The sequence below is a fragment of the Nicotiana tomentosiformis genome, chromosome 7, assembly GCF_000390325.3.
Source record: "Nicotiana tomentosiformis chromosome 7, ASM39032v3, whole genome shotgun sequence".
Taxonomy (NCBI): domain Eukaryota; kingdom Viridiplantae; phylum Streptophyta; class Magnoliopsida; order Solanales; family Solanaceae; genus Nicotiana; species Nicotiana tomentosiformis.
Genome location: NC_090818.1, coordinates 85830801 through 85851327, shown reverse-complemented (window position 1 = coordinate 85851327; position 20527 = coordinate 85830801). Strand labels below are relative to the sequence as shown.

Sequence of the window (20527 nt, the reverse complement as noted above, 5' to 3'; positions counted from 1 at the left end):
GTTGAATTTATACGTGGTACCAAAGATATGTGGCGTAACATAATATAAATTGTAAGGATAAATAGAAATATAAATATGGATTGCAAAAGAATGCGAAATAGATAGGGTTTTAAGGAACAATGAATCTTATGACTACTCAACAAATAGAACCAATTTAAGAAATCTGAAAGAATGATCCTTTGCTGTGAAAGAATATAGCGTTTTTGTTACAATGTAAGCCTCAGAGAAAACTTGTCCTGCAGAAATGGTAACCAAGCCCTTTTATAGTGGATGGATTTGGCTCTAAACATAATAAAATAAATATTTAGTGGGAGACCCATGATAAGTCAGCTTTTTCACAATTTCTGCCAAGATTCTCTCTAGTGGGATTGCAACAGCTTTTGTCTGCGAGCTCGATCTTGCTTAGAGCCCTCGATTTTGGTTTGAGCTTGATTTCGACTCGAGCTCTTGATCTTGGTTCAAGCCCGATCCTGGCTCGAGCCCTCGAATTGATTCGAGGTCAATACTGGTTGGTCTCTGGATTATAAGCATGATAGATCTACTCTGCATCATGGTTCGATTTGTATTCGAGCTTGATAATGATATCGAACTCAACACGGATCCCCCCCTCCCTCGGGTTCGAGGTTAGTTTGTTCCACCTTCGGGATCTTACTTCGATAGATCATCGTTCGAACTCGATCGGACGTGCGAAGGCCGAAATCTATTTCGACCGTATACAGTGATCAAGTCAAGTAACCCCTATAAAATGGTCAACTATGGAATTACTGAAAATTAGCCCTACGTGTAAAATACTTAGTTGGTTAAATTGGCACTATTATGAGGTATATTTGATGTATATGAGTTCGATTATATAGATTGAAGTTATTGGGTATATTAGGAAAGATCGGTGCAACTTTTAGCTTATCTAAAGCGACTTTGAGGTATGTCGAGCCTTTAAGTTTCTTGTGTGTTTTAAATCAACTCATGCTTTGATAATAATATTTCAAATGAGATTCCATGCACATCTGGGACAAGTTTGCATGATTTGCTTTTTGGTTGAATTAAATGACAAAAAAAAAGTCTGAATGGCCAAGTCTTGGACTATATAACAGTGTTTATGACTCTTATATAAATTTTTGGGGGTATTGTATGATGCACCATATTATTTACATGTTTCTTATAATTTCTTGGTTACAACTTCATAGCATGCTATCTAATAAAAATGTTGAAATTCTTCTCTCTGGATCTTCATTCATTTAAATAAGCAAAACAAATGACTTAATTTAATGAATTGGCGAGTATCTCAGGAGTTAATAACTACCTAGAGCAACGTGTAAGAGCTAGACTAGGGATGTGAATATTAGGCTTAAGCTCTAAATATCTCCACTTTTCTCACTTGTAATTCATTATAATTCGGCTTTACTCACTCATTACTATAAGCAGTTACATTTTGCTTTTGTCAAGCTTGGCGATCGATCTTTACTTTGCAACATTTTGGCTCAAAAATAATCTCATTAAGATTATTCTTTCTTCTGTTTATCTATTTTAATTGCATTGTTCATCATTTGTTGCTTACTTAATCCATCCAAATAATTTATTCAACTAAACTCTGATTTGAAGCGACTGTTAGTGACCTCATTAAATATAAATTTAATTTTTATCCTCGAATTATTTTTGAGTTAAGTAGTTTAGCGCCCATTGTGGGATCCTAGCAATTGAGTGTTTGACTCAAAGCTCTAGTTGTTTGTTCTCATTAAAAGGCTTATATCTCATTCATTTGTCTATTTTCTTTTCATTTTGTAATTCAGAATGACTTGAAAGAATGCTCAACCAACTGATGAGAGCAAGATGCCACAACTTAGTGGACAATAAGGAACTTTGCGAATCCTCAAGGAAAGCAGTTCCCACCTATAGGTAAGGAGATACACAATAGTAAAGATGCAACACCCAGCAAAGGAACTCCACTCAATAAGGACACATTACAAAACAAAGGCTTGCACTCCAACAGGGATTTGGCGACCCACAGTTTCACCAAACAGAGTAGTGACTCCTCGCCATCGGATTCCCGAGGGACGTCGTCCCGAAGAAGTTCCTGTAGGGCATCACCTCGAAGGAATTCCTTGGATCAGCCCAGTTTAGAAGAAACCTTAAAGTATTTTATGGTACAACATAAGAGCTTGAATGCTCAAATGGGTGTAATATTTGGTGCATTGACTGGGAGTAACAACCGTAACAGCATGCCACCCATGCACATAGTCATTGATACCCCTAACTCATTACTGAAGGCTTTCGAAATTCCTGATAATTTCGAGTTCAGAGGGTTAGTTATGGTTGAAAATTTTGAATTATAAAGCATGGTTCTAACTCTGCAGGAATAGCTTAAGGAGCAATTAGAGCACATCGAGAAAGTTTCGGGGATTTCGCTCGTAATCAAGAGGTGAAAAAATGGATCGAACATTATAAAGAATGGTTCTAACTCTTTTGTTGAGCTTGCAGATACATTTGTGAAAGCCCATACCAGGGCACAAAAGGTGGGAAAACGGAGGGAAGATATCTTTAAGATAATGTAAGGGGAGAACAAGATGCTTCAAACTTCGTTGAACGATTCCAGAGAGAGATGATGATGATGCCCCCGGTACCAAATAATTGGGCCGCCATTACCTTTGCCCAGAATTTAAACGAGATGAGTTCCGAAGCTACAAGGAAGCTAAAAAAGAACCTTTGGGAATTCCCGCCAACAACTTGGAATGATGTACAACAACAATAACAACAACAACAACAACCCAATATAATTCCACTAGTGAGGTATGGGGAGGGTAGTGTGTACGCAGACCTTACCCCTACCCCGTGGTAGAGAGGCTGTTTCCGATAGACCCTCGGCTCCCCTAGAGCAACCCACTCTTGTCAAAACTTGGAATAATGTCTATAATTGTTATAACACCAAACTTTGGGTTGAAGAAGATCTGTGTACATTCACCAGCTTCAAAAATCGTGAAGTCCATAGAAGCAGGAGGCCTAAGGCAGCACCCAGGCGCGTTGAACTTGCCCGAGGAAATCCTAGAGGCAGATACAAGCCCTATCACGGTCTCACCAGACGGACACATGATATGAGGTCATAACCAGCACGGAACCACAGGCATACCGATCGCAAAAACACTGGGGGACTGCCCCAGAAGCGCAAGGAACTAGAGATATGATGAGACGATGATCATCATTTTAGACCCAAGTTGGATGATTACAACTTCAACATTAATAGCACGGAGCTGGTAGCAGCACTCCGAGACATGGGAGAAAAGGTGATATGGCCAAATGAAATAAGGACAAATCCCAGCAAAATAAGCCATGCTCATTGGTGTGAATTCCACGGCGACCATGTCCACAAAACCACAGAATGTAAGGCCCTGCAGGGCGAGGTGGATCGACTCCTTAAGATAGGTTACCTTATAGAGCTTTTTAGTGAAAAGGCCAACAAATCCTATATGAAAACAGGAATGATGAAGAGCCACCCTGGGCTCCGTCTCCAAATGGTGGTTAATGTCATCTTTGGAGGCGAAGAGGTGAACGGTGTCACATATACAACCTCGAAGAAGCTTTCAAAAATATTCATTACTCACTAGAAGCACACTGGGCAGACCCTAACAGGAGAAGAAATCACTTTCAGCGATAATGATGTAGATGTATTGATCATGCCGCACTATGATAGTTTGGTAATTATTTTACAAATTGATGACACTGATGTTAGGCGTATTTTAGTTGATCCAGGTAGCTCGAACATCATCCAAATTCGAGCAGTTGAGGAGATATAGCTTTGTAGATCAGATCGTCCCAAAAGCATTACTGCTCTTTGGATTCAACAACTCAGTGAGATGACCAAAGGTGAGATCGACCTGTACGGAAGGTGTAACCAAGGACACTTGTTCCAAATAGTAGACGGATATATAGCCTACATGGATGTAATACTACCAAATGATAAAATTCCCTTCACAATGAGGAATTAGGGAGATCCGTGGAGAGCATAGAATTGCTCGAGAAGTTAATTCAATTCCAGTTGCCAATACCCTTCCCAAAGAGGAAGCATACAAATAGCAACTACAATAACATATTTCGAAGCAGAGTGAGTCATCTCCATGGGATCAAATTATCGAACCAAAAAGGCTAATACTGCAAATTCAACTATCGAAGAGTTAGAAAAAGTGATTCTTTTCATCCATTGGCCGGGGAAGAAGGTTTATATTGGTATGGGGCTGATCCTCGAACAAAGATGTAAGTTCGTTGAATTTTTACGTGATAAAGAAGACTATTTTTCTTGGTCTTATACAAATATGAAAATGATCCCACCGGAGGTAATAACACATTGTCATGACCTAAGTCCCACCATAGGGATCGTGATGATAGCAACCAAAATATAACAACTTAAAAACTAACAAAAATAATGTGAAATATGATAATACTGCCAAACGCGGGTAAAAATAACAACTTCCTAAAATCCGGTAATACTGAGTCATAAGCTATACAAGGAATACATAATAAGTCTCGAATAATACAATATTGTTTGGAATACATAAACAATAGAAAATAATATAAAGAAAGTGACTGAGGACTGCGAACGGAACAACAGGGATACCTTGAAATATTCAACAACATTTAGCACGCTTCACTGACGATCAGCTTGATCCGATGTACCTAGATCTATACAAAGAATGTACAGAAGCGTAGTATGAGTACACCACAGTCGGCACCCAGTAAGTATCAAGATTAACCTCGATGGAGTAGCGACGAGGTTCAAGTCATGACACTCACTAGTCAAATAATTTGTGCAAAATATCAAAAGAAAATTGACAACATAATGCATAACGGAATAAATATCAACAACCTTGAATACTGTATAACAACAACTCAATGTAGAATAATCCATTTTTGCCAACAAAAAATCAATGGGAACTGGGCATGTGATAGCATATCATAAATCAACCAGCAACTCTGAAACACAAGTCGGAACATTTAAGAAACAAGTGTGTGATCAAAATATCAACCCCGATTCCAACACATGAACCACATAAAAGGAATATATCTCATAACATCACCAACAAAGCCACCCTTAGGTTATCGCACACACATAATCAATGGAATGTGTCCCTTATGTCGCCGCATGTACATATAGCCACCCTTATCTCGCCGCATGCATATCACAATAAAATACCTCCCTTATGTCACCGCATGCGCATCTCGCCACCCTTATACTCCACATAACAACAATCAACCCGCATAACATGCCCACATGTGACACAATATCACAAAACAACAATGCCCAAAGTCACATCAAGATATAAGCTCATGGCTCAACAACAATGTGCACATGGACATAAAAATTACGTAAGAGTGTGGGGAGTATTCAACAATAAAGCATATTTCATATATCAAACAACCCCAATTCAAGGCATATTAATAGCCTAAGGTCTAATCCGATCATAAACCACACATATGCCGGTGTACACACTCGTCACCTCATGTACACGTCGTTTCACATAACACAAACATGCAAATTAGATCAATTCCTACGGGGTAATTTCCCCACACAAAATTAGTGTTGCTCCCAAACGCACACACAAGTATACGTGATTGACAAGTAATATAGGATTGGAAGTTCAGATATCGTACCCACAGGGACTTGTGATTAACTATTTACTAAATTAAACTAAGACAATTAATCCATTCAAGCGATTTTCTAAAGTATGAATATTTAACTAAATCTGGAGTACCAAACTAAACGATTACAGAAAACAAGTCGGCAAGCTTAGAGACGAATTCAATGGGAGAAAATATTCCAGTAGTTAATAGGTTAGCTAACAATCCCGTTGAGTCTTTCACTTAAATTGTCTAATTAATTTATCTGGTTTATTGATTGAAAGGGTTAATATTACTCATAGTATTCTCTCAAAGTATTACTCACCTATTCAAGCTAACATAACGCACATATTCCTATGGAATTAGGATTAACAAGAACGCATTAATAATTCTCGTATGGTAACGAAGCAAGGCGATTAGGTATATTTCTATCCTAACCGCAAATCCTTTCCCAATACTCATGTTCAAGATCTCGCTCTACTCAATCTTATATACAATCTAGAATTTCCTCTCCCGAGTTCAATTCTAGATTCATAGATAGTATTCAATTGGTGACCAAGCAATCAAATAAATAAGCGCAAGATTGAATAGATAAACCAATATGATAAACTAATAAGAAAAATTCAAGTGTCAAACTACAACGTTCAGGTAGTACCCCACAACTCTAGAACTAATAAACTATGAGATTAAAGGAAGAGAAGAGAAGAAAAACGAGTTGGAATCCTCCTCCCAAGCGTTGTTTGTGTTCTCCCCTCCAAAGTGGCATGTTCTTCTCCCCAAAATATGTTAGATCCCCTCCAAATTAGGTTTAGGACCCCTTTTATACGAGTTGAGACTGTGTAGGGCCGAAATAACCTTGTTCCGGGCAAAATAGGAAAAATTCCGCAACACATGGTCCAGGCCTGCGCGTCGTGCTGGCCTAGCGCTGAATCGAGTAACATTTTTGTTTGCTTTTGTATTTCTCTTTGAATTAATCTCGTCTTCAACTTGGTGTCCCCCTTTTTGTCTCCTTTTTTATTTGTTTATTTTCCTTCTTTTTTTCTTCCGTATTTTATTCAATTTTTATCCAAATCTCTTTATCTTCACACCACTTTATTCCTACACAGTTAAAATATAATATTAAGCATAAAATAATATAATTAATACTCAAAAGATGATTAAAAGTACTAGAATGTGAGGCAACAATGAATAAATAGATGCATTTTGGCCGAACATCACCACCCTACACTTAAACTCTTGCTTGTCCTCGAGTAAGCATTAAAACCACTCTCAATAAATCAAGCCTAGAAACACCACCACTTCGGTTGATACTAACAATTAGACTCTATTGCAACTCAAACCATAAGATATACATTTCCTGATCATCGTGCAAGATATACAAATCATAAATAAACAACAAACGTCTAACCTGCTAACCTCAGAGAGGGACTCTAACTCACCAAATTTAAGCTCGCTCACCTACTCTGTCAAATAAAGCTAATAACATAACCTATCTATCCTGAAATAAGTTCCCTCACAAGAATAAATAGTCCATACACACAAATCAAATAATGAATGTAATTTAAGGACTTAGAATCAAAGAATAACTGTCGCACTCACAAAGAATTCACATGTATGCACAAAGAATCATAGACTTGGCCATTATGCCACAGGATAAGTCAAATTGGTGATCAAGCAATCAAATAATTAAGCGCAAGATTGAATAAATAAACCAATATAATAAAATAATAAGAAAAGTTCAAGCTTCAAACTACAACGTTCATGTATCACCCCACAACTCTAGAACTAATAAACTATAAGATTAAAGGAAGAGAAGAGAAGAAAAACTAGTTGGAATCCTCCTGCCAAGCGTTGTTTGTGTTCTCCCCTACAAAGTGGCATGTTCTCCTCCCAAAAATATGTTTGATCCCCTCCAAATTATGTTTAGGACCCCTTTTATAGGATTTGAAATCATGTAGGACCGAAATAACCTTGTTGCGGACGAAATAGGAAAAATCCCGCAACATAGGGTCCAGGCCAGCGCGTCGCGCTGACCTTGCGCTGAATCCGGTAACGTTTTTGCTTGCTTTTGTATTTCTCTTTGCATTGATCTTGTCTTCAACTTGGTGTACCCCATTTTTGTCTCCTTTTTTTATTTGTTTATTTTCCTTCTTTTTTTCTTCCGCATTTTATTTAATTTTGGTCCAAATCTCTTTATCTTCACATTATTTTATTCCTACACAGTTAAAATATAATATTAAGCATTGAATAATATAATTAATACTCAAAATAGGATAAAAGTACTAGAATGTGAGGCAACAATGAGTAAATATATGCATTTTTGGCCGAACATCACCACCCCACACTTAAATTCTTGCTCGTTCTCGAGTAAGTATTAAAACCACTCTCAATAAATCAAGCCTAGAAACACCACCACTTCGGTTGGTACTAACAATTAGGATCTATTGCAACTCAAACCATCAAATATACACTTCCTGATCATCGTGCAACATATACAAGTGACAAACAAACAACAAACTTGTAACCTCCTAACCTTAGGGAGGAACTCTAACTCACCAAAATTAAGCTCGCTCACCTACTCTGTCAAATAAAGCTAATAGCATCACCTATCTATCATGAAATAAGTGACTTCACAAGAATAAATAGTCCATACACTCAAACCAAAGAATGAATATAATTTAAAGTCTTAGCATCAAAGAACAACTCTCGCACTCACAAAGAATTCACATGTATGCACAAAGAACCATAGGCTTGCCCATTATGTTCATCTCTACTAACAGGTTATACTGTTGGCTAGGGCACGGGTAGGAGAACTATATAATACTAGTGACTTACACTTCCCTAAGCACTTTGCACTTTTAGACTTCATCACCCAATATTTTCATATCTTAATTTTATATTTCAGCCCTCTCTTCATCAATTATTTCACAAGTATTTTCCTCATATCAAGAACGTGTTATTTTTTCTCAAAGCAATTTTTTTTCATGTCACATTCTATTCAAGATGGACTTTTCATCACGTTTCAGCTATCATTGATCACCATTTTTCACTTAATCATTCCTTTCTTCAAATTTATCAATTAATATCACAGTCTAAGCAGCAATGCTCAAGGAAGCAAGGTACAAAAATTAGGGATTCAACAAAATAATCAAGGCAAAAATACGGCTTCCAAACAAAAGGCTTCAAGCTCAAAGGGATAACTAGTGGTACAATATATGAAAGGATAAAATTCACAAGACATATCAAAGAAAGCCTATTAGATATGCTAGTATCAAACAAGTCAAAAAGTTTATCCTTTTCCCTCCTTTACTACTCCAAAAAAAAAAAATCTAATCCTAAATATAAAAAAAAATTTACCCAGTTCAGGTTACATCCCTTGGAAAAGAACCGATGCACAAAGAAAAACCAAGGGGGGTTATTACCTAACTAAAACTAACTAGAAACAAAAAGAAAATCTTTTTTTTTTTGCATTTTTATTGGACCTTAATCCCTCAAGAAAGCTATCCACAAAATTCATCGTCGGGAAAAGTCCAAATTTTTTATTTTTTTTGTTTTTTTTGTGTTTTTTTCAATATTTCTTTTAATTATTTTCGAATAAATAAACAAATATGATAAATAATAAGAACAATTCACACTTCAAACTACAACGTTCATGTAGCACCCACAACTTTAGAACTAATAAACTATGAGATTGTAGGAAGAGAAGAGAATAAAAACTAGTTAGAAGCCTCCTCCAAGTGTGGTTTTCGTTCCCTCGCGTGAATTCTCCTTCAAAGTGGCGTCATTCCCTCCCAAAAATATGTTAGATATCCTCCAAATTAGGTTTAAACCCGCTTTCATACGAGTTGAGATTGTGTAGAGCTGAAATAATCTTGTCCCGAGCAAAATAGGAAAAATCCCGCAACAAAGGTCCAGGCCAGTGCCTCGCACTGAGCTGGCACTGGAACCAGTAGCGTTTTGCCTTCAATTTGCTCTAGGTGCGATAGAACATGCGTCACTGCCCAAACCGCACAAACTCCAATTTGATGTCTATTCCTTCAAAGTGCTCCTTCACGTATTGCTTTCCAATGTCTCCATGCTAATCATTTTTCTTTCTTTCTAATTGAATGACTCTCCACGTGATGCCTCCCTCTTCTTCCTCTTTTAGCATGTTTTTTTCCAATTCAATCCATATTTGTCCTAATTCAACAATTATTAAATAATTAAAACCTCCATAATTGAGTAATATTGGACATATTCTCTATAAAATATAACCCAAACACAAAAATATGAATCAAGTAATATTCAAAACACATAAATATATCCAAATCACTATCCCACGCTTAAAAGTTGCACGTCCTTGAGCAACCTAAATTTTACTACTTTAAGAACACAACTCAAGATACCACGTCATGAGGGAGTATATGACCATTAAGCACACTATACCTATGCCTATAGTTGATATCAAAAATTAAGCATGGGCATATAAAATTCATACACTTCCCACTTTTTCATTCCAAACTTATTCAAAGTGTGCAATCCATGCAGACAACATGCTCATGATAATCCTAGCCTCATAAACCGACTCAATATCACAAAATACACATGGCTTGAACACTCACCCTAACTGAGAAGTCTAACAACATTATCTATCCATAGCGGAATCATGTTCCCTCACAACAAAACAAATAGAGTAGACAGTCCGCAACATTCTAATCAGGTGTCCAAATATAATTTAAGAACTCACACATAAGAAAGAAATCACTCACTCTCACAAAGAAGTCACACGCATGCAAGAAGGTACCATAAACTTGCCCATTAGGTAAATCTCTACTAATGTAGGTTCATTCGGTCTAAAATCAATTAGGACTTTATCGTGGTTGTAACGTGGGCTAAAGGACGAGTAGGATATATATAGGAATTAATGGCTAATCCTCCTAAGCACTTTAACACGTTAATTAATCACTTTAAGCACAACCTTCTTCAACCCATTTTCTAACATCACAAGAAGATCACCTCCAAAATATTCCCTCTTTCTTTAAGCACTACTTTGATTTACATGCACTAGAAAGGACAAGATGTACATATTTTCTGTTGCTACATTTATTTTTCTTTTTTTTTCTTTCTTGCACATCTTATCTTTTTCCTTCTTCTTTTCCAACTATTTTTCTTTTACTTTACACTCCCCGCTAGTGATTTTCTTGAAGATGAAAGTACACCTTTCTTCCTTTCATTGGTTTCACTCAAAAGCCACCCAAGTTCCCTCCTTACTTCTTCTAGCGCTCATTTTACTAGTTAAGTACTTTAAGAGGTAAAAAGATCAAAATAATATCAATTAAGAACAAATAGGGTATGATCTTGTAATGTGGGTGCTAAACAAAAAGTCCACAGGCTCAACAGGGCTAACTAGGGATGATTTTTATTTGTGGTAGCATTAAAATTCAAAAAGGATCAAAGAAGGCTTAAAATTATTTTTCAAATTGAGCACACCTAAGATTTCGCTTCAACTCACATGTCGGGCAAGTTCTAAACTCAATGCAATGAAAGGACTACACAAAAACTCACTCACACATGGCACATGCCTTACTAAGGACGATCTCATTTCGACTCTCAGATTAAAGCAAGTATTCACGGAGCCACGAAATATTAAGTCATAAAACACAAAGTGCACACGAGTCAATAAAACGAGGCATAGGCATCATAAGGCATGTTATCCAATTCATAAAGGCATAAAAAATTCTAAAACACAAGGAAGGTAAGCATACATGCCAAGGCCTAAATATGTTGGCATCAAACATGTCAAAAGCATCTAAGAGCAATTCATTCTTCCTTCCTGCTCCTACTCTAATTCTAAATTGGTCGATCTCTTGTTTCAATTCAGCTCTTCCTTCTATAAAGTGTTGCATCTCATTAGTAATTTTCTCACCGAAACCTCCATATTCCTCTAATAATTTCCTGTGCATATCAAGAATGCGAACGTCATGTTCCACATCATCCAATTCGTTACTCCTGTCAAACTCACAAGAATTATTAGAATCATCATAAGAAGGAATTGAAGTAGGATAACAACACTTAGGACAATTATTTCAATTGCCACCACAAATAGTACATGATTGAGATGGTGCACACAACTCAGTCCTGAGAATATTTTTACACTGTTGTCATAAGTGGGGTCAATTACAATATATACAAGGATCACAAAAACAAGAATACTTACCAATCCACCACTTTTCATTCAAAGATGCCATGTAAAAAAATGTAATACTAACTATCCTAAACTAAAATTAAAAACTTGAATAGATAAAAAGTAAAAATCTAATCTACTAAAATAGTTAATTTTTTAAGTCTCCGGCAACTGTGCCAAAAACTTGTTGCTCCCGAACGCACACGCAAGTATACGTGATCAACAAGTAATATATGATTGTAAGTCCAGATATCGTACCCACAGACCACAATGACTTGTGATTAACTATTTACTAAATTAAATTAAAAAAATTAATCTATTCAAGTGATTTTCTAAAGAATGAATATTTAACTAAATCTGGAGTACCAAACTAAGCGATTACAGAAAACAAGTCGCCAAGCTTATAGACAAATTCAATGGGAGAAAATATTCCAGAGCTATGGGTTAGCTAACAATCCTGTTAAGTCTTATGATGGTAGGCTATAATCTCATGTTTTAGTCGATTATTACATTCCAATTTACTGCACTTTAGTTGAGTTTGAGCTTTAATCGCTAGTGTTTTGCACTAATTGTGTGTTTTATGCCTTGTAGGAGCGATTTCGAGCTATGTAGATGTTATGGAATGAATTCAAATAATGTGGAGCTTTGAAGTCTGAGAAAAAGCCCAAGGAATTAAGACGGGATCGTATTCGGAGATCAACGGATGATAGTTAAGAATGAACGAAGAATCTAGCAGGCTTATTGTGCAGTGTCTAGTAAGATACATATAACTGTTCACTAGAACTCCGTTCGGGCTACACAATATATTGTTGGAAATCTAATTCAAAGGGATACAACTTTTATGTTTTGCGTTTATTCAGATTCCCAACATAACATTGTGACAATGGCAAGTGAGCGGCCGCGCACTGACCGCGCATATGGGGTAGAACAGTGTGAAAAGTGCGCGACAGTGTACGTCCAACTCCGTAAAAATGTCCTTTTTCACGTAGGAGAAGGTGTATTTGTTTGGGCCCGACCCTACTTGGTATATATACATAGAAAAACGGTATTTTGAGGACTTTTGACATAATTTTAAACTAAGGAAGCTAAGGAGAAGAGGGAGAAGCAAGAGCACAAGGATTTCACCATTCATCCTCACACAAGACAAGGGTTTGGATGTTTTATGTTTTCCTTTGACTTAAACTTAATTGTGATGAATTTCTCCATATCCATGGGATAATTCTTCCTTAGGGATGGATTTGGTGTTTTGAGAATTATTTGTGGATATTAACTCTAGTTTAATGTATTGAATCATTTTGAGTATTTTTATTGTTGCATATATATTCACTTGTTTATGTAATCAAAAGAGGCATAACTAGAGTTTCTACTGAATGTTTGAACATAATAAAGTAAATTCGAGAGGCTCACTTGAACCATAGAAGTAAAGTAACTAGAGGTAATTCCCAAACAAGTATCTTACACCTATCCAATCAACCCCTATTTTCTCCCTTTGATATCTTCTTGCTTACTCTTGTTGCGATTGTCATTAGCCAATACTTTAGACTTTTAGTAAATTTTAGTTTTAAATCACACAACTCTAAATTGTTGATCATCTTGGATAGCAATTAAAACTAGAAGCTACGAAAACATTGTTTAAATCCAATCCCTGTTGATACGATATTTTCTATACTATATTCGACTAGCGAGCATAATTTTGTGTTGTATTTTTAGCTCGTCAAATTTTGGCACCGTTGTCGGAGATTGGCAATCAATAGTGTTTGAAATAATTTGTAGTGCTAATTCAGGAATCTTTATTTTTTTTTGCTTTTTTTTTCTCTTTTTACGTTTGGGTGTTCTTTGACTGTGCGCAGGCTACAAGTTAGATTGGTGCATGACCCGATCTTTTGGGAAGGAATTGCAACCATACTAACCAGAAATCGAGAAACATCTGCGACAGTTGAGGAAGGAAAGAAATCTCTTCTAGAATATAGAAATGGTTGGGCAATCCTCAACCAAAGAAAAGATGGCGGGAGATGATGATAATGTTAATTTGGCTGCGAGAGAGGTAGCCCAACTCAGAGAGAAAGCTGCAAGGGATGCTGAAGAAGCAACACTTAGAGATGCTCAATTGCTTATGAGGAGGAGAGAGCTCGAAGAATAGCTCAGAATCAGCCCATGGGTGCAGACTAGTTCGGAAACGTAGCTCCCGACCAAGGGAGATGTCACGACCCAAAGTCCAACTAGTCATGATGGCACCTAACCCAACCCGCTAGGTAAGCCAGTTAACCACTAACCAATTCTAATAACAATAAATAAAATAATTAAGTAAAGGATATCTGAATCTGATATATTTTCCAAGAACTGGTAGTACAAATCATGAGCTTCTAAGAATAGAGTTTACAAAGCTGAAATGAAATAAATATATCGTCTGTTTGAAAAGTACATAAACAGAATTTTTATAGATCTAAGGCTACAATGAACAAGAGGCAGCTACATTCAGGATGCAGGTACATCTTCAAATTCAGCTCACATTGAACACAGCAACATCAGCAACCAACATCTGCATGCAAGGTGCAGAAGTGTAGTATGAGTACAACCGATCTCATGTACTAAATAAGTAACAAACCTAACCTTAGGTTGAAAGTAGTGACAAGCTAACAAAAAGGTCGGGTACAACACCAATATTCTACAACAGTTCATAACAGCATAATATAAGTAACAAAAGAAGCAACACTTAGAGATGCACAAATTGCTTATGAGGAGGAGAGAGCTCGAAGAATAGCTCAGAATCAGCCCGTGGGTGCAGACTAGTTCGGAAACGTAGCTCCCGGCCAAGGGAGATGTCACGACCCAAAATCCAACTAGTCGTGATGGCACCTAACCCAACCCGCTAGGCAAGCCAGTTAACCACTAACCAATTCCAATAACAATAAATAGAATAATTAAGTAAAGGATATTTGAATCTGATATATTTCTCAAGAACTGGTAGTACAAATCATGAGCTTCTAAGAATAGAGTTTACAAAGCTGAAATGAAATAAATATATCGTCTGTTTGAAAAGTACATAAACAGAATTTTTATAGATCTAAGGCTACCATGAACAAGAGGCAGCTACATCCAGGATGCAGGTACATCTTCAAATTCAGCTCACATTGAACACATCAACATCAGCAGCTAACATCTTCACGCAAGGTGCAGAAGTGTAGTATGAGTACAACCGACCTCATGTACTCAATAAGTAACAAACCTAACCTTAGGTTGAAAGTAGTGACGAGCTAACAAAAAGGTCTGGTACAATACCAATATTCCACAACAGTTCATAACAGCATAATACAAGTAACAAAAGAAGTATCTCAAAAATAAAATGCTCAGTTCGTTCACAGTTCCAGAAAAATAGGCATTTCTTTTCAAGTATCTCAGTGAAAACCCAAATCTTTTACCGTAAAAGCCAAAATACGAGTAAGTTTGAAAACTGTGATTTTTCCCCAAAATTCCTTTCAATGATAAGTAAGATGTTTTATTTTCAGATAGCATGAGGAAAGTACGTCTCTATGCCTACATGTCATGATACAGGTAAAATCATAAATGTCACCAAAACCGGGTAGCAAAAGGAAATGCATCTCTATGCATGTATCTCAAGTACGCATGTCAAATGCAATGCATTTCAATGATGAGCTCATGTACTCACACTCTCAGAGTACTCAATATCACTGTTTCACATTCTCTCTCACTATGCTCAATGCTCAGCACACTCAATCACTCAGTGCTGTACAATACCTATTGCGGCGTGTAGCCCGATCCACATATGACCATAAGGCCCAATGCGGTGTGCAACCCGATACACATATGACCATAAGGCCCGTTGTGGCATGCAAGCCAGTCCACATATGACCACAAGGCTCATTGTGGCGTGCAACCCGATCCATATATTTATAGTCGACTGCGCTCACTGGGGGTGTGCAGACTCCGGAGGGGCTCCTTTCAGCCTAAGCGCTATATCGCTGCGGCGTGCAGCCCGATCCCAAAATATCAATATAACAAGATGTGACGTGCAGCCCGATCCCAAAATATCAATATAACATGTTGCGACGTCCAACCCGATCCTAAAATATCAATATAATATGCTGCAGCGTGTATCCCGATCCCAAAATATCAATATAACATGCTGCGGCATGCGTCCCGATCCCAAAATATCAATATAACATGCTGCGGCGTGTGGACCGATCCCAAAATAACAATATAACATACTGCGGCGTGCAGCCCGATCCTAAAATATCAATCTCACTCAGGCCCTCGGTCTCACTCAGTCATCAATCTTTCCAGTATCACTCACGGGCTCACAATGCCATGAAACTAGCCCGACAATAATAATATGATGTATCAATAAATAATATCTGAGACTGAGATGGGGTATGAATGCATTGATATGACCAAGTACAAAATTTCAATGAAATCAGTGAGATGACAGTAAGAAACGACCACTATGGGTCCAAACAATATCGACATAATGCCTAAACATGATATCTAGCATGATTGACAGCTTAACTACTTTATCACATGGTGGAAACACGGATATCAACAAAGTAGGACCACTATACAGTTCCATAGAAGCAACAGAGTCCCAATTCACATGGTGCACGCCCACACGCCCATCACCTAGCATGTGTGTCACCTCAATACCGATCACATAACACGTATTACAAGGTTTCATACCCTCAGCACTAAGTTTAGAAGAGTTACTTACCTCGAACAAGCCAATTCCAACACTGAGCAAGCCAAGCGATGCTCCAAAATGCCATCCCGCGCATTCCGACCCCCGGACGGCTAGAAACTAACCAGAAACGACTCAAATACATCAAAAAATGCTAAAGGAACCAATCCTGATCGAAAAAGATCAAATATTTAATCAAAAGACCAAAACCGGCCAAAAGCCCAACCCTGTCCCACACCTCGGAACCCGACAAAATTTACAAAATCCAACAACCCATTCAATTACGAGTCCAACCATACTAGTTTCACTCAAATCCGACTCCAATTCGATGTTCAAAACTCAAAATTCATATTATGAAACTTTAAGCCAAAACCCCCAATTTCCTCTTTAAAATTCACAATTCAATTACCAAAAATGAAGGTAGATTCATGGAATAAGATCAAAACCAAGTGTAGAACACTTACCCCAATCCTTGTGATGAAAATTGCTACAAAAGGCGCCTAAACCGTGCTCCAAAATCCAAAAATGGGTGAAGAATCACGAACCCTCAAACTTATAGGGTTTTGTCCAGTCAATCCGCACCTGCGAACATGAGGTCGCATTTGCGACCTTCACTTCTGCGGGAAAAATCACGCTTCTGCGAGAACAGGTTGGACAGCCATGATCACTTCTGCGATGCTTAGGATTGCACCTGCGGTCGCGCTTCTGCGCGTATTGGCCGCATCTGCGCATGCGCATATGCGACCTAGCTTCCGCTTCTGCGGGCCTCCTCATCCAGATCTCATCTCTCATCTCGCATTTGCGATACCTTTGTCACTTATGCGATCATTGCACCTGCGCAAACCAACTGCATGTGCGATCATACCAGAACCAACAACCTTCATCAATGCAACATAAAGTGAAAATGATTCAAACCTCATCCAAAACTCATCCGAGCCACTCAGGACCCCGTCTGAATATGCCAACAAGTCCAATAACATAACAAGGGCCTACTCGAGGACTCAAATCATGCATAACAATATCAAAATGATGAATCGTACCTCAAATCGAAATCTATGAACTTTGAACATTCAAATTCAATAATTCATGCCGAAACGTAGCAAATCAATTCGGAATAACTTCAAATTTTGCGCACAAGTCCCAAATAACATAATGAAGCTATTCCAATTCCCGGAATCACAATCCAAATCCGATATAAAAAAGTCCACTCCTGGTCAAATTTTTTCCAAAAATCTAATTTTTTGCCATTTCAAGCCAGATTCAACTACGGACCTCCGAATCACAATCCGGACACGCTCCTGAGTCCGAAATCACCTAAAGGAGCTAATGGAATAATCAAAACTCCGTTCTAGGTTCAAATTCATAAAAAGTGAAACTTGGTCAACTCTCCAAATTTAAAGCTTCAACAATGAAATCCATTCTCCCAATTCGATTCCGAATAACTTGAAAGTAAAAACAGACGATTCACATAAGTCATAATGCATCATACGGAGCTACTCATGCCTGTAAACTACTGAGCGAAGTGCAAATGCTCAAAATGACCGGTTGGGTCGTTACAGGAGATCACTTGGTGATTATGCTAGACCGGTCTACAACCAAGGTTTATCAAGTGTGAGACCACCTCCAGTTGCAGCCAATAATTTCGAGCTGAAGAAAGGGTTGCTTCAAACCCTCCAAAACAACTGTGTCTTCAGAGGAAAGATAAACGAAGATCCAAACAATCATCTAATAGACTTCAAGGAGATCATGAACATCTTTCAATACAATAGTGTGTCACAAGATGCAGTGTACTTAAGGGCATTCCCCTTCATTCTGAAAGATGATGCAAAGCACTGGCCTCGATGCTTGCCCCAGGGATCAATTAGAACATGGGAGGAGATGACCTCAAAGTTTCTTGCTAAATATTTCTCCTCAGATAAAACAACAAGTTTAGAAGAAAAATCCATAACTTCTGCCAGAATGAGACTGAGACTGTTTTTGAAGCATGTGAGAGGTTTAAAGAGATTGTGCGAAAGTGTCAACACAGTGGAATTGAACTCTGGATGCAACTCCAGGAATTTTGGGATGGTTTGACACCAACCTCACGCAGAACATTGAGCAATACATCTGGAGGTCTGTTAATAAAGAAGACTCCAGAGGATATAGTCGCTATTCTAGATGAGTTATCTGAAGATGCAAATCAGTGGCCCTCAGAGATTGCTGAAAGAAGAAGATCAACTGGTGTTCACCAAGTTGATACTAACATATCGGTGCAGGTACAGCTTGATGTCATGGCAAAGGAAATAAGGAAGCTAACCTTAGCTTCAATACATAATGAGCCTCATGCAGCATGTGACATATGTGGAAGAGGACACCCTACTCATGAGTGTCAAGCTTCAATGGAGGAAGTTAATGTTGTGGGTAACTACAATTTCAATGTAATGGGTCAGAAGCACCCCGTTTTTTCATAGAGTTCACCTGGGGGTACAACTGATGAAAGATTAGATGCTCATGGGGCAGCTATCAAAGAACTTGGGACAGGTTTGCGTAACTTGGAGAGACAAGTGGGACAAATTTCAACTGTATTATCTGAGAGGATTCCAGGTACTCTGCCTGCTGATACTGAAAAGAATCCCAAATAAATGGTAAATGCTGTGACCTTGAGAAGCGGACAAGTGTTGAAGGCTCCCACTCCAATTCAAAAATAAGTTGCGCCTGAAAAAGAAAGTGGGAAGGAGCTTAAAATTGAAGATGATGATAAAAAGACTGAGAAGAAGAAAGGCAAGAAGGGAGTTGAGAAAAAGAAAAAGGAGGAAACTTCAAGAAGGGAGGACTCTGATGATGGGAGCAAGCACATGCCTACTCTACCTTTTCCTCAAAAGCTCTATAGAAAAAAGTTGGACAAGCAGTTTGAGAGATTTCTAGACATGCTAAGACAGGTTAATGTAAACCTGCCATTCACTGATGTTCTCTCACAAATGCCATCTTATGCAAAGTTCTTGAAGGAAGTCCTTACAAAGAAGAGGAAGATAGAGGAGACCTCAGTGGTCAAGCTCACAGAGCATTGCAGTGCTATCTTGCAAAATAAACTCCCACAAAAGTGTGGAGATCCAGGGAGTTTTACTATACCTTACTCTTTAGGCACTCTAAATTTTGATAAATCTTTATCTGATTTCGGTGCTTCAATTAATCTAATGTCATTTTCTATTCACAGTAAACTGGAGAAGGAGATTGGAGAGATAAGGTCTGTGCCAATATCTTTACAGCTGGCAGACCAAACGACTATAACACCCGAGGGGATAGTAGAAGATGTTTTGGTGCGGGTGGATAAGTTCGTATTTCCTGTAGATTTCATAGTGGTGAATATGGAGGAGAACATAGAGGTCCCCCTCATCCTAGAGCTATACTGGATATACATGATAGAAAACTCATTCTTAGAGTGGGTGAGGAGACTGTGACTTTTGAGATAAATGTAGCAACTGCAGTGAAAAAAGAGAAGCCAGCTGCAAGTGTTTAGTGGAAGGTGAAGAGTTCAAAAGAGAAGGCTCCAGTGATTGAGAAAGACAAGTGTGGGGTGTACCCCAAGAAGGCTGAGAAGAAGCTGTCCGCATGGATGTGTGCACTAGTTCAGGCGCGTGGAATGGAGCCCGACTTCGACTCAGACCCCGACTGAAAATTTAGGAAAGTGTCCTTTACCTTATATTTTTTAATTGTATGTCATGGGGACATGCCACAACTTAAAGTTTGAGGTAGGGGGTATTTATATGTTGTATGTATATGTATTTTAGTTTTTGTTAATTTTAGTAGTTAGAGATAGAAAAAATTGAAAAAACATAAAAATATTAAAAAAATTTATTTTTCCCGATGATGGATATCATTCGACGGGTTTCTTAAGGGAATTAAAGTCGAAAGGAAAATATAAAAAGATTTTCTTTTGATAGGTAGTGTATTAATTCTCCCTAGGTTTTTCTTTGTGTCGCGGTTCTTTTTCAAGGATTTTGTTTGAACCGGGTGTAGTTAGTATTTTTTTTGTTAGGTGTAGAAAACCTTATGCTTTGGTTTGAATTGAAGGCAACTTATCTTAACTTTAT

General features: G+C 37.9%; 1 protein-coding gene across 1 annotated transcript; it reads left to right on the top strand.

Moving 5' to 3' along the window:
* The first annotated feature begins 18499 nt into the window (after nt 1-18499).
* Nucleotides 18500-19953, top strand: LOC138895935 (uncharacterized). Its single transcript, XM_070180696.1, has 5 exons — nt 18500-18853; nt 18908-19040; nt 19161-19444; nt 19538-19680; nt 19785-19953. The coding sequence occupies exons 1-5, from the start codon at nt 18500-18502 to the stop codon at nt 19951-19953; spliced, it is 1083 nt and encodes a 360-aa protein (XP_070036797.1).
* Nucleotides 19954-20527: the final 574 nt, after the last annotated feature.

Excerpts from the sequence above, each read along its gene's own strand:
- LOC138895935 (XM_070180696.1), top strand. The coding sequence starts at position 18,500 with ATGCAACTCCAGGAATTTTGGGATGGTTTGACACCAACCTCACGCAGA. Across the intron at positions 19,041-19,160 it reads ATTATCTGAGAGGATTCCAG|AAAGTGGGAAGGAGCTTAAA; the intron begins GTACTCTGCCTG and ends CGCCTGAAAAAG. Across the intron at positions 19,445-19,537 it reads ATGCAAAGTTCTTGAAGGAA|TGTGGAGATCCAGGGAGTTT; the intron begins GTCCTTACAAAG and ends CTCCCACAAAAG.